Raw genomic sequence first — 13971 nt, forward strand, 5'->3', positions numbered from 1 at the left:
GTTTAGAGTATATTATATTTATAGAGATATTATTTAGAGTATATATATTATGTATATTTATATTCCAAAAACATTCGACATTCTAGTGATTAAAAAATAGTTGAACTTTCACAATGTGATGTGGATACAGCCCCTATACAACTCCTATCCACTTCAGGAAGATAATAAAAGAAAGTTGGGGTAGAGAAAGAAAAGAGAAAAATTAAAAAGGGGGTTTGATTGTGTAGAAATGTCCCCAAATTCCCATGTGTGCGGAAATGCAACGCATCTGTCACCAAACTGCTTTTAAGATGATGGGTGGCAATAATATCAACTTTTTTTTCCCTCCTTGGAAGTTTCCTCTAAACCTGACGATTTGAGAATTACTTATTGGACAACAACAATACCCTGCATGTTTTAATAGTTATCTTTTTATGTTCTTTAACCGCTTTGTGGATATGTGAAGTGTTTATCAAGCATTATTGTTTTTTAAAAATAAATATGAAATCCGGAAGTGCTAGCGGGTGTGTTGCTGCATTTTCTCTTCTAACGTAAAAGAGGACACTACTTATCGGGCTATTTTCGGAATGCCGTGTATATATCTGGAGTTCATTTCACACCAAAAGCTCGATCATGGGCTGGAAGGAAAAATAAATGAAACCCTGTCATAATTGTTATTTATGGTAGAGCCACAAAACCTATTTTGCAAGCGGTTTGTTGGCGTCTTTATTTTTCGCAAATGGCGATTATGACTGCCTCCGTAGGTTGCGAGAAGAAAATTTTTCCGCTGGAGGCATCAAAAATATTGCAGGAAATGCCCATCCAACGAATCTTACCTTGTCATAATTATATTATTAGTATTTTGTTTTTCTAAAATAAAAATGATTATCTATTTGTTTTGAGGTGTATGCAATTCAAATATGTCTGATGTGCGAGATAGATTCCAAAATTTTGTGGTCTGGAATTTGGACTATTCGCGATGAATGGTATAAAAAACATGAAATCGTTCTGTGCGAAAGTTTCTTCTTTCGGTAGGAAACTAAGTGATTTGTTATTTTAGTTGGAAAACAACGAAGCGCGCTATGTGTGTTTTCCAGCCCGTAGTGTTTGTTTTTCTGTTTCATCTGTTTTCTCGTTGTCTTAAGTTTCGGAACAATGGGTATGTCGTCAGCACGAACACTTTTTCCTCGTCCTCATTCTTATCCTTGGCATGTATTCGGGACATTGCGAAAGACTTCCTTGATATTTTGCGTGAGGTTATGTTTGGGCTCCGGCATCCCCCGAATAAATGTATTTCATTCGATTCCGTTTTTTATCGGCTTTTTCCTCGAGATGTGTTGATGGTAGGAATATTTTATTCGACTGCAGCAGCTGTGTTCAACTATTTTCATCTCTCGCGATTCACATGTAGATGTATTGCTAAAATTTTGCAGGACACAATAGACTATAGCTCATTTTGTGTAAGTTGCATAATAATTTGAAATACCTTTTCATTCTTATGTGGCACACTTCGTCAATCTTTAGGGCACATAAATTGAAAATTAATGGACCATAACAGGGAGCCGTTTTTTATTTTTGTAAATTCACCTTTCAAGTTCATGAACACACAGGAAAAAAAAAAAGAAAGTGTTAGGTGCATAGTAGTAGTATAATAGTTCATGCAGTTTCAGAACTGATAGACTCGCCAAAAAAATGATAACTGATCTGGAGAGAGAGCAGCACTAAAAGCATTTAACGAAATACAATCGAATACCATGCGATCACGTGTTGACTAAAAAATCATGCTACAAGTTAAAACTTTTAAATTACAAAAGTAATCGATTTGAGAAGAGCAAAAATGAGTGATGCCTTATAATGACATGAAGCTTAAGGCCAGGAAATGGTCATGATCATTGGGGGGTGGGGGATGTCCGAAATTCTAGTTTGGAGTAACGAAAACTAATCTGCTCGAATCATGCTGTTACTTCAAAATTGATGAACGTATCAATTGATCCATTAGAAGGAAACAGATCAAAGCTGTAACGAAATAAATACAAGTATACGAGTACAAATATACAAGTACAAATACAAATATACAAATACAACGCCACAACAGGCAAAATGCCCAACGAGGTGGCTGAGAAAAAGATGCTCATAAAAATATGGATGTCATATATTTCAAAAATAAACCCAAGTCCATGTGTTCTCTTGATGAGCTGGTCAGAGCAGTGCAGTTTGAACATGAGAAATCCTCTTGGTGCATATAAATCGCGAGAGTCAAGTCGTACAGCATTAAAAATTAGTCAATTCGCTATAACTCGAACTCCGATACCTCGAATGTATGTTTAACTTTTTAACATAACGTTTTAAGTTTTTACGTGGTTCCAGAACTTTTTTTTTCGAATTTTAATGTTAAAATTTTCTTTTAACTCGAAGTTTTCGGGAGTGGGAGAAATTGAAAAAAATAGCATTCAGCCTCCCAGGTGCAGCGTACATAAACGTACATTACGTATAGTATGTAATGTTCGGACTCAGCTGTGTCCCTTCTCTTTTTTTCAAAGAAATTAACTATGTCAGTGTTTGAAATTGACTTTTAGTATTGGAGAATACGGTACATAACTGTGTGCATGCTATTAATTGAAAATATAAATATGCAATAAATATAAGCAGGCAAACTTCTCAATGAGGTGGCTGGAAAAAAAATGCCGTAAAAGATGGATATCAAATATATTTTAAATTTTAGCAACCCAAAATGAGAACAATCTTCATGAACAAACTAGAAATCATAAGAAAAATACAACTACATTGCCCACAAGAAATCATGGTTGTCCTCATTCCAATATGAATATCGTATTTCTTTTTAAACATATTATATGTGGTAGGCTATTACAATTTTGCTAGTATTTTTCAACCTGCAATGCATTAGAGTAACATTATATTTTATTCGGTCCAAATATGGAAGTCTCTTAACCATGTAAGTGACATTCACGAGATATCTCGCGTCGTATTAAAAGCCTCTTATTTTAGTATTGGTAAGATCAAACATTTTGTAAAGTTGATTTATCAATGGAATATTCCTAGACCCCTTAACTTTTCACCTGTTGAAACTCGGAAGCCGACTTCATAAAAGAATACGGTATTCCACATGGGGTTTAGCGATTTCAACTATGCCGCTGAAAGGGTTAAGAAGGTAACTTCTTTTAAATTTCTATATAAAGTAGGTTTTTTTTGTAGAAGGGGGGGGGGGGGTCGTTATAACGAGTGTCGTTTTTGGTTAGATTTATCTTGTTGGGAGCAAATCTACGGTGATGCCCATCGTAAATGTCTGACATTGTGTCTTGATTCGTGGATTAATGGTACCATCTTTGTCTGGTTGGAAATTGTGCTGTAATTTAAATTAATAACCAGCTTTTGTTCCTTATGGGGACACACCGTGGGTCATGGGTGGATTGTTGTTGTAATTTAAAACTACCAAGTAAAAAGTTCAAGAAAGTAATAACCGATTGAAAGAGGATAAACGTGAGCGCGTAAAACGGTAGCCTATAAAGCCGAAAGCCATCGATCAAAGTGGTGTGTGAAAAAGGGAGGGGGGGGGGGGGGTAATGCACGTCTCTGAATGAATCGTATGATCAAATCTCTAATTATTTCTCACTTCTTTATTGCTTGAATTTCCAGAAACCTCACTCTACTAACGGCTGTACGAAGACTATTTTATTCGACAATTTTTACCTTTTAGTGAACTAGTCAGAGATTCTTCCCTGTGACGAACTCTTGCTATAATGGATTGGCCAACAGCGTTAGCTATATTCCGGGAGTTTAAGCGTGTACTTCATGAAAGTGTCGGAAAGACTATGTGGTACTGTGGGTACGGCATCGATCATATTTGTTGAAGCGTGTTACGACAAGAGTTTGAAAGTTGGTCGGTAAAGATTATCCGAAGGAACACGCGTGTCGCATTATACGTCTGTGCGTTCGTTCCGACAGGTGGCTGTCCTTGACAGCGGTGGAACTATAAAAAGAACGTCGGTGCATCCTTTTAATTTGATCCGCCACCTAATCCTCCCTTATAACCCTTCATATCTGCAGGCGCAATTGCACATGTATGCAGAATCCGTAGCTTTACCGGAAACGTTTGTATCATGAAAGGAAGCCATGTTTTCCTGTGGTGATTCTTATACCCCACTTCGTCTTTCCCTTGTGCTTTTTTTTTTTTTTGAATTTAATCAGCATTAGCCAGAGATCGTGTTTCGTATTCCCAGTCAGTCTTCGTGTTTTTTATGCAATTCAGTAACTACCCATAGGAATTTTCGATTCTCGAAATAAATTCTGTATAAATTAATTTCTTTAATGCGCTGATGGTGCGTTTTAAGAGAATTTGAATGAGAGAGACCATGGGAGAATTTTTATATTCTCTTCAATACATCATTTTTTTGGTTATTGTACAGTGTGTGTTATGAAGGCCTTAGTTGTTAAATATGCCATGAAGTAAATGGTAAGCGTGGTAGTTTAGAAATTGGAACACGCCTGTATAATTTTTTGGCCCCATACCGAGGAAATACTGAAGGTGACAGATGTTTCTCGGACACATGTCGAGATCAGAATCGAAACGAAAATATAGCAGCTTTATTTATTAGGCTCAAATTCATTGAAATTTTTGTGTTAGGAATTTCAGCTTTAATTTTTTATTTATTATCCTATTTCATTCACTACATTAATATTATCATCAGCCATCAGTGGTCTATACGTATCGATCTTAAGTTTATTATTGATCAGTGTGATTCGTATGCTTCTTATGCATTACTATTGAAATTTAATTTTCGCTATCTCAAGAACTAGAGTCAATCTGACAAAACCAGTGTCAGATTCGGATTCAGCCCCAAAGTTACCTTAAAATCGCTAAAATATCTCCGACAATAAAATTAGTGTTGAATAGTGTTGTTATTGATTCAAAATAATTCATAGAATCGGTTTGCATTTTGGTAAAGAAAAATCATTAAATCCACAAAAAAATTTGACGGACTACTGCAGTCGATTAGAACATTCAATTAATTATTTCATCACATATATATATATAAACCAGCTACCTAAACATCAGTAAACCTACCGTATTTTCCTGCGTATAGTCCGCGGTGGCGCATAATCCGCATGCGAAATTTGAATAAAGAAAAAAATCACGTATAATCCGCGGTGGCGTATTATCTACAGGATTTAAAAATAAAGAATAAAAACTTGCTTTGTGTTTCAATAATCAGTCCACATTGGTACACTAATTAAGGAAATTTATTTACGAAACAATAACATTATTTACACACAAAACATAATTTACAGTTCCATCAAAAACCTTCAAATTCAGACTCGTCAGAATAGTCAACAGTCTGATAACACCATTTTCTGCAGATTGCCCGCAGCGTTAGATAATCCGCATTTTTCAATGTTTAACCACTTTTTTTAACAAATAATCCGCGGATTATACGCAGGAAAATACGGTACTGTAGAAGTTAGAAATCTGTAAAATAATTTCGACTATTTTTCATAGTGACTTGAAAATTGCCTATATCTCAAAACTAGACTAGCTTCTGCCTGAACGCCGATGATATGTTGCTTTTAGGCGGGGCATAACCCGAAATAAATGCACAATATGGTGTACCTCCTCAAGACATACATCCAAGAAAGTAGACATTAGCCGAAAGGGTTCTTGCCGCCGACTGCTGTAGTGGTGGGTTGGTAAGATACGGGGTTAGAGATGGGAAGAGTTCAGGTTACATGGGTTCAAACCCACCCACCTCCAAATAATTACACATTTTTCACCAGGAAATAACTTCACATATTTCTACGTGAGTCGTTTCATCCCTTTCGGGAGGTGAGAGACCTTTTTTAAGTTAGGAAAAGTAACAAAAATTTTGGTTCAAGGTGAAAGATAATTGAAAATGATGTCACTAAAATAAACGGGGTATTTTAATGTTCAAGTAGGAAGTTTGTGTTCCCGTACACAAGAGGGGTCATTTTCTATCTGCTTCCATAGCTTAGATGGTAGAGCACTCGTCCGGCTAGCGAGAGACCGGGGTTCGAGCCCCCTTGGGGCCAGTGATGAATTATGCGAGCCGATCTCCCCGTTAAAAAGTCTCGCCACAGAGAGCAACAGTCCTACAACGATAAATCATTCAATCATAACACTTCACTCATAGTTAGAAAAACTAGTGGCAGATGGCAGCTCTACACATAACAAGCATTACAGAGAAACAAAAACTTCACGTCAGGTTTCACTACACGTACACGCACATTCCCGCATGTACCGATTCGTTGGGGGTTCCGCGGGGGGGGGGGGTGTAGCAGTAGTAGGTAGGGCTCGGGGATCCATGATGTTCTTAAGTCAGCCACCTCGTTGGGCAATTTGCCTGTTGTGGCGTTGTATTTGTATTTGTATAACCCATGCATGGAGACTGCTCATTGAACATCCCCGAGTCTGTGTGTGTGTGTTTGTGATACTTCAGATAGAACAGTGCTTCCCAAACTGCGAGTCGTGACTTTCTGGAGTGCGTACCTTAATGAACTGGGGGTTAAAATAGAATTCTCAATTGATAAGAAATTTAATTTCATCTTTCGTCACGGTAAATTAAAATATATAAAACTAAAATAATCCCTCAACTGAGCTATTTAACATATATAGGCTATATCAGGGTTCTCAAATTTGGCGCCACCAACCTTTGTCCGGCGGCCCTGACAGGTTTTTGAGGAGCTTCTTTGTTAAACAGCTCTGGGGAGCCGTGGATAAGCGTTGATTGGTGAAAGGACCCTTTAAAAAGTCTCGCCACAGAGAGCAACATACCTACAAACAGTACAAATGCAATTCAATCATGACACATCACTCACTTCACTTCTGAATTATAGATAGCAGCACTGAAAAATCGAACACAACACTACATACGCACTCAGACTGTTAAGTACACACAGTTACACTTCCCGCACAACTCACTTGGTAGTAAATCGCCCATAGATGGTGATAGACCCAAGTTGTGTTCGGATTGAAAGAAAGGGGGGAAAGGACTTTGCGGTTTTGAATAAAGTCTGAGAACGCCTGGGCTATATCATGTAGTATTGTTACGAAAATTATGCAAATAGTAATTATTTATTGTTATCTTTCACCTGTAAATAATCGATAGCGCATATCTCTGTAAATATAGGCAAATTAACGACAAACTTGGTTTGGTGACAGCTCTGACATGATGCCAAACAAGAAATGTTTTGCCATAAATATGGCACTCGAATCGTCGAGATCATTCTAGAAGGTCTGTTTCGCCTTTATAAGTGGCTCCGCTTTTCTGCCTCGAAGGAGTTGTAAGATTTTAGTCAGAAGACCAGGCGTTACTTGTCGGTTGCATTCTATGTGCAGGTAACGTTCCGCCAAGATCTCTGCTTGCAAATACGTGTTAATAGTTGTTCTGTGAATAAATCTGTGATGTCCTGCAGTTTTTTTCATCCTCTGCTCATTTCAAGGACTTGACAAAAATTATCTGGAACAATATATTAAAATTTTACATGTACGATAATCAGTGATATCACGGCAAACGAAGATATTTCGTTCCAGAATTAATTAATTCGTTAGCCGAAATGCGATTTTCCGTAGGTTTCTATGAAAATCGTTTAATTCGTGTTAAGAACTCAAAAAATTTCAAAGAAATTTCAATAAAACACTTAAAAAGATGGGAACTCTGACCGAGGTTGAGATTAATAACTTTTCAATTGGATGAAAGAGAATTCGAGGATGATGTCACTCTCCGCTATCCATAAGAAGGTTTTCAACACCTGGCTGATGCGAAGATATATTTTGGAAAGAGAAAATTTTCAACTGCCCCTGCGGGGAATCGAACCCACGTCCTTTCACTTTCCGGGTGACTACAGATGCAACAAATATCTCAGTCTTGGAGCTCATGTGCACTGAACGCGACCGTACATGAACGGTCGGACCTAACTCAGGCCAGACCTTACAATTGCTGACAACACCAGCTGAAAGATTGAGATATTCGTTGCCTCATTAGTCTATAGATCGTTAACCCGGAAAGTGAAAGGACGTGGGTTCACTTCCCCGCAGGGGCAGTTGAATTCTCTTTCCAAAATATATCTTCGCATCAGCCAGCTGTTAAGAACTTTTGTATGGAAGAGAATTTACAGGAAGATGGAAAACTGAACATCTTTTACAAAAGTTGAAAAAAAAAACAAAAAAAAACCAACAACCCTATTGGTTAGATTCGAGTGAATGTAATCAATAGGCTTTCTGGTTGTTTTTCAACTTCTGTAGAAGATCTTTTATCAAACTTTTATTGTGCAATCTCGGCCTAATGTTTTTTTTCCTTAAAGCATTTTATCTTAGCTTAATTATGTATCTTACATGAAATAACTCAATCTTTCTGAAAGAAAAAGGAAAGTATATATCTGGGAAAGATTCCGAGAAGTGAAAATAAATTAATCTGGCTCGAGTGAGACAGTTATTCAATGGATTCATTGCCAGGATAATATTGGAGTGTATATATATAATACATAAAATCTGTCTTCAGTATTCTGGTTTTGATCATCTAGTTCTCACAGAAAGCCTCTGTGATGGTCGAGTGGTTATAGTGGAGGACTCGCATCGCTAGGACCCGGGTTCGAACCCCACCGATGGCACAGTAGCAGTGGTGGTCGGCTGAAGTTGGCTTTCTCTGGTTCCCAACTTCGCGGCGCGAATGGGCGACCAGAATAGCCACTGCACTGAACAATTAGACACATTGGACCAGATACACACTCAGACTGCTAGGTACATACACAATTCTGGCACAACTCACTTGTTAATGCTCATTATCTGGCAATATCTCATTTCAGCAATAATTAGCTATCAGTCAACACTTGGCAAGAATTAACGATGTCTCTCATTTTTCTCGATAAAATATGGTCACATCAACATTTGTTACATCTTTCAATCAAAAGGTTCAGAAATGTTTTATTAAATCAACTCAAAATTAATAAAAAAAATTGTTTCAGAAAATTTTTTTAAAGAAATTGTTGCAACATAATTGTTTTAGAAACATACTGCAAGTACTGAACTATAACTTCCTCTTATTCGGAATTTTATTCCACAAAATTCATTTTTTATTCATTTTAAAGAGTTTAATATTAAAAAAATATACCAGGATAAACTTTTAAGTATCATTTGAGAGTAGTAGTAATAATAATAAACGAATTTTTCTTTAAAAGAAACGAATTTCATCTCAATAAGCCACTCTGACAATCTCACTTTACCGGTAGTGAATTTCCCGTGGCGATAGGAGAGGAGTTGTGCTCGGTTTGAAAGGAAGTAAGTTACTCATTGGATTCATTTTGATTGGCACGAAAATTTAGCTCACGACGCGGCTGTTTTATGTTAGCACATGTATCAATATCAACAAGAACATTCATTAGCCGAGGCAGAAAACATCTATTCGTTAGCCGAATCATCGCAGTATATTCTAAATGAATTTATATGCATACGAACAATAAGAAACAAATCAAGGTTTTTTTTTGAATGAAGTTCAAAACGGCCTGGGGAGGGGGTGCGCCGATGAAATTCTATTCGAAAGGGGGGGGGGTGCGTCTTGCTAAAATTTCTAGACCTATACGATTTTGTTTAGGGAAGGGGTCTTCAACGTATACGAAAATGGCTAAAAACATTGAAGACACGATGAATTTTTTTTTTTTTGTTACACCCGTGGGCAGTGAGACGGTGTACGGAGCCCAAACAGTATTTTGGGGGGGGGGAAGAATTGGGCATCTAAAACGGCATATACACCTACAGAAATTCTGAAAAATACTTGCTATTTTGCTTGCTTTCTGAATAAATACTTCTAAATACTTGCTTTCTGAAAAATAGCTTGAAACTGAATGTCCTAAAATTACGTCGTAATTGAATTTCGCAAAACTATTTCGTAGTTGATGAACTTTCTGATGAATGGGGGAATACTTCCAGAATTATTGAAAGAAATAATTTTTTAAACATACTTTCAGAATTAGTGAAAGAAATAATTTGAAAATTAAAGAAAGTAATACAGTATTTTCAGAACTACAGAATTACTGGAATAAATAATTATAAGTTAATTTTTTCAAGCAATTTCAGAATAATTAAAAAAAATGATCAGAAATTTTTTCATAAGAAAGAAATGATTTTCAGAATTAATAACAGGTATAACTTTAGAATAAATGAACTCTTCAATTATTTTTTACCCCTGTTAACCATTTGTTAAGATAATACACTGAATATGGATTACATCTTATAATTCTAAATACCTCAGGTGTTGGTGGCCCGCGAGCTTCGTGGAAGTTTCAATTTACCCCGCGGTGTCTGAACGGTTAAAGACCCCTGTTCTAGGGGCTCTAGATCGCATTTAAAAAAAGCTTTGGAACTACTGTTTAAGAATAAAGCACTTTAGCTGCGTAAACTGGTTTTTATCAGTTTTCATCCCTTTTTAAAGTCACTTTTGAGACACGCTGTGTGTTCATATCGTACCGTCAATGGATGCAATAAATCGTTCTTGCTTATTTCTCTATGGCCACACTTTTTCCTTTCTTGAGGAAAGATCTTTCTATGTGTTTAAGATGGTGTTTCTAATGCAAAGCGAGCTTCCGCGAGTCTCCACTAGGTTTTTTTCTTTTGGATTGCCGATATAGCACCACACACACTCGCACCTTATTCCGCCTCATTCTCTCCTGCTTCTCTGTGTATACACTGTGTATTTCAAATAATCAACCAACTGTGACTTATTGGGCGTTGTTATTCAACTCTAGAACATAGGGTGTGTTTGTGCGTGCTGCTACATATTATACGTGTAATATATAAATTGCTGTTTCTCGATTGTCATTTCTTGTTTTTATCGCATACCTCTGGACCGACGTGGCAAGAATACAGCTGCTGACCCCTCAGCGTCTTTACCGTCCGGCTACATCTTGATGTTTTCATAGAAGGGAGGGGGAAAAGACCTCTGAATAAAAAAAATAAATTTAGCCTGTCTTTTCGATGTCCATCGCCAGCTATCTACTATTGATGACTTTCAATGAGATTAATGCTTATGATTGTTGTGGTTCGTCGAGTCTCAATAGTTTTTCCTGCTTACTGCAGTTTTTGTTGGTTTTTATATGCAAACGTATTTTGATAACACAATACGTGTATTTTTGCTTTTGAAATTACCAAAAAATATTTTTAAATACTTTTTTTCTATTTCATGAGTCACGTGTGTAGCAGAGATGGTTTTCACCCACCAGTGCCAGATACTCGTGATAGTTAAGGCCGAAATACATTACACTGACTTGACGTGATTTCACGTCATGTCAGAGACCTCGTTGTGAATTCTGTAACGTAGGAATTTCATGTCATAATTTTTACGTCGCAGAATTTCCACGAATTCACAACGTAATTCACATCAGTAATTTCTTTCGGCCTTTATCCTCACCGATAACTTTCGTCAGACTCCCTCTGTTCAGATCGAAGTCTTGTTATATAGCGTTTATTTATGGAATAGTATTTGTTTATTTTAACTTAGAGGCCGTTCAAGTATTATATCAGCAGATTTTTAGAAATTTTTGGCCCCCGTCTCTTGTCAGCAGAATTTCGTCAGCTCTGCTCCCTACCTCCTAACTCATATTGGGATCAGAGATGTACGCGAGGGAGGGGCATGGGGAAGGGCTCGTGGTTCCCCCCCCCTCCAGACAAACAAAAATTTGTTTTTTCTGCAAAAAAAAAATTAGTTTCGGAAGAAAATGCCTTTATATGTTGTTATAATTAATTTCTGTTAGTTTCAATGCTATTTGAAGGTTAAGAACTAAAAATTTCTTTTTAAAAACATTCTTTACCCGAGGACCAAATGTGGCCTTCGGGGATATCTGATGTGGCCCGAAACATGATACCTAATTTTGGTGGCACATTTAGAGATCTCTTGAGTCATATGTGGCACACAGTTTTAGAGCACTTAAGCGGCCCTCAACACATTTTTGGACCACTTAAGCGGCCCTCTACACATTTTTAGAGCACTTGAGCAGCCCGGATACATTCCCAGATCAGTTAAAGTATCCGCGGAACATTTAGAAGTCACTGTAGGGGCTCTGTATATTGTTTTATAATTGAATGAAATATTTTTTTTGAATTCATTTTGAAAATTTGACTTTAAGGGTCGTGACACTCCTTAACTTTTTAAACTGCTTAACGTTTAAGTGGCAATGACGAGATATCTCGCCTCCAGAAAAGCCTCTTATTTTAGCATTGACAAGGCCAGATATTATAAAAAGTTGATTTCTCAGTGGAAAACTTTTCCCCTCTATCCCCTTAGCTTGCATCTGCTGAAAATCGGAAGAAAGCCTACTTCATTTAAAAGAGATATTTTTGAATGGGAGTTTAGTGATTTCTAATTGCTTCTTAAAGGGCTTCTTAAAGGGGTGCTTCTCTAGTCCAAGAAAGTGCTCCCCCCCTCACGAAACGTTTTACATAGGAAGATCAGGAAGGTACTCGACTTGACCAGGGGCAGTTCTGAACGGGCGGTACATGACACGATTTTAATGACATTACACGTGTGATAGTCATGGGAAAAGAAGAAATGTTTATTTTAGTTAGGAAAAGAATTCCGCGTTGATATTCGAGTGGAATAAAGATGAGAGAGAGAGAGAGAGTGTGTGATCGTGGACAGGGAACAGACACATGCACAGCTCTGATTCGTTTTGGCGGGCATTCTTTCGGATCTGCGTACTACGCGCTTGCTTACTACTTACGTTTTTCAGTTATGTATTTGTGCTTTTTTAGCATGAAAGAGGAGGAGAGGCTTCGTATTGTTTCGCTTAGTCATTGCTTCTACCTCGTGCATTTATCCGAGGCTTGCAGGACAGGATGTAACATGTTCGCGCGAGTGATGCTTACTTAATCTTCTCAAGTGCGTGTGTGAAAATGTTTTTCTTTTGTTTTTTTTTTAATGTTCTGAATCATTTTTCTCTTCCTCAGATAACCTCATTCTCGAGCCTGTGACGTGGATGTCTCACGGTTGCGTCATCGGGATTTGATCTTGCGTCACTACACATTCAGGCCTTCTATATTAATTTCTTTTTCTCCAACCTATTTTTTGTTTGGCTTGGCTGCGATTTTTTCTCCTCATCACCATCTTATGGTGTGTGTCGCCCCAGGAGTAAGAAGAGATCGGAGATACGAGATAAACACTGACGTTGCTGCTGCTGCCACCGCCTATGCTGTCGCCAGAACGTCGCCAAACCAGCGAGGTCCATGGAAGCCCCGTTTCACGAGTTACCGTAAGTGTTATTGAAATAGTACTATGTGGTATTTAATATCGTTAGTGACTTTGAACTATTATAAAAAAATAATTTCTGATTTTCTTTTTTATTGTTTTTGACTGAAGGAGGTTTATGATGCTTCATGAGTCTATCAATAAATTGATAGAACTCTAAGATGGGGCTCTGATATGTATCTAAAGTCGAATTAAAATGCATAGTCAATATATTTTTATTCCAGTGTAGCCGGAGTTTAACCTGCGAAGTTCTTCCCTGACTGAAACCGGACTTGATGTCTGGGTTGCTTCTTAGTTTCGTGGGAAATGGATGGAGCTACCCGCAGTGTTATCCGAATTTTTTTTTTATTAAGAGTTATTTCACTCCGCTCTCAAATTTTGGGGGGTATTTTTTTAACTACAAAAAATAATTTTAAATTGGAATTGAAACACCGTGAAATACCAAGACATTAGTAGCCTATATATTCATGATACATAAGTGGAAACATGCGTCAAAACTTTCAAAAATATTTAATCGAAACACTTTTACAGGGTGATCGGTTAATGGACCGACAAACTCAGAGGGTTGTTAGTAGACATCCAGAGGAGCAAAAATTGCTATGGAACATGGTGTCGCAAACGACGTTGAGAGGGTGAAAATCGCGAAAAACGCATGCAGTTTACGACGTCACGCTGGAACGACTAAAGTGCAATAACTACAAAAAGATTTATTTCATTAATTATTACA

At 37.3% G+C, this 13971-nt stretch overlaps 1 protein-coding gene across 1 annotated transcript in view; it reads left to right on the forward strand.

Moving 5' to 3' along the window:
* LOC149089148 (uncharacterized) overlaps positions 1 to 13971 on the forward strand; it is a 127726-nt gene that overhangs the window by 63134 nt on the left and 50621 nt on the right. The window contains exon 2 of the mRNA XM_089237571.1: positions 12947 to 13248. Within this exon, the coding sequence (XP_089093697.1) occupies positions 13107 to 13248 (142 nt within the window). The 5' untranslated portion in view covers positions 12947 to 13106. The remainder of the gene's footprint in view (positions 1 to 12946; positions 13249 to 13971) is intronic.

This window comes from Pholcus phalangioides, unplaced genomic scaffold (assembly GCF_987345545.1).
Source record: "Pholcus phalangioides strain wild (caught in Gottingen) unplaced genomic scaffold, Ppha-v1.0 ptg000002l_1, whole genome shotgun sequence".
NCBI lineage: Eukaryota > Metazoa > Arthropoda > Arachnida > Araneae > Pholcidae > Pholcus > Pholcus phalangioides.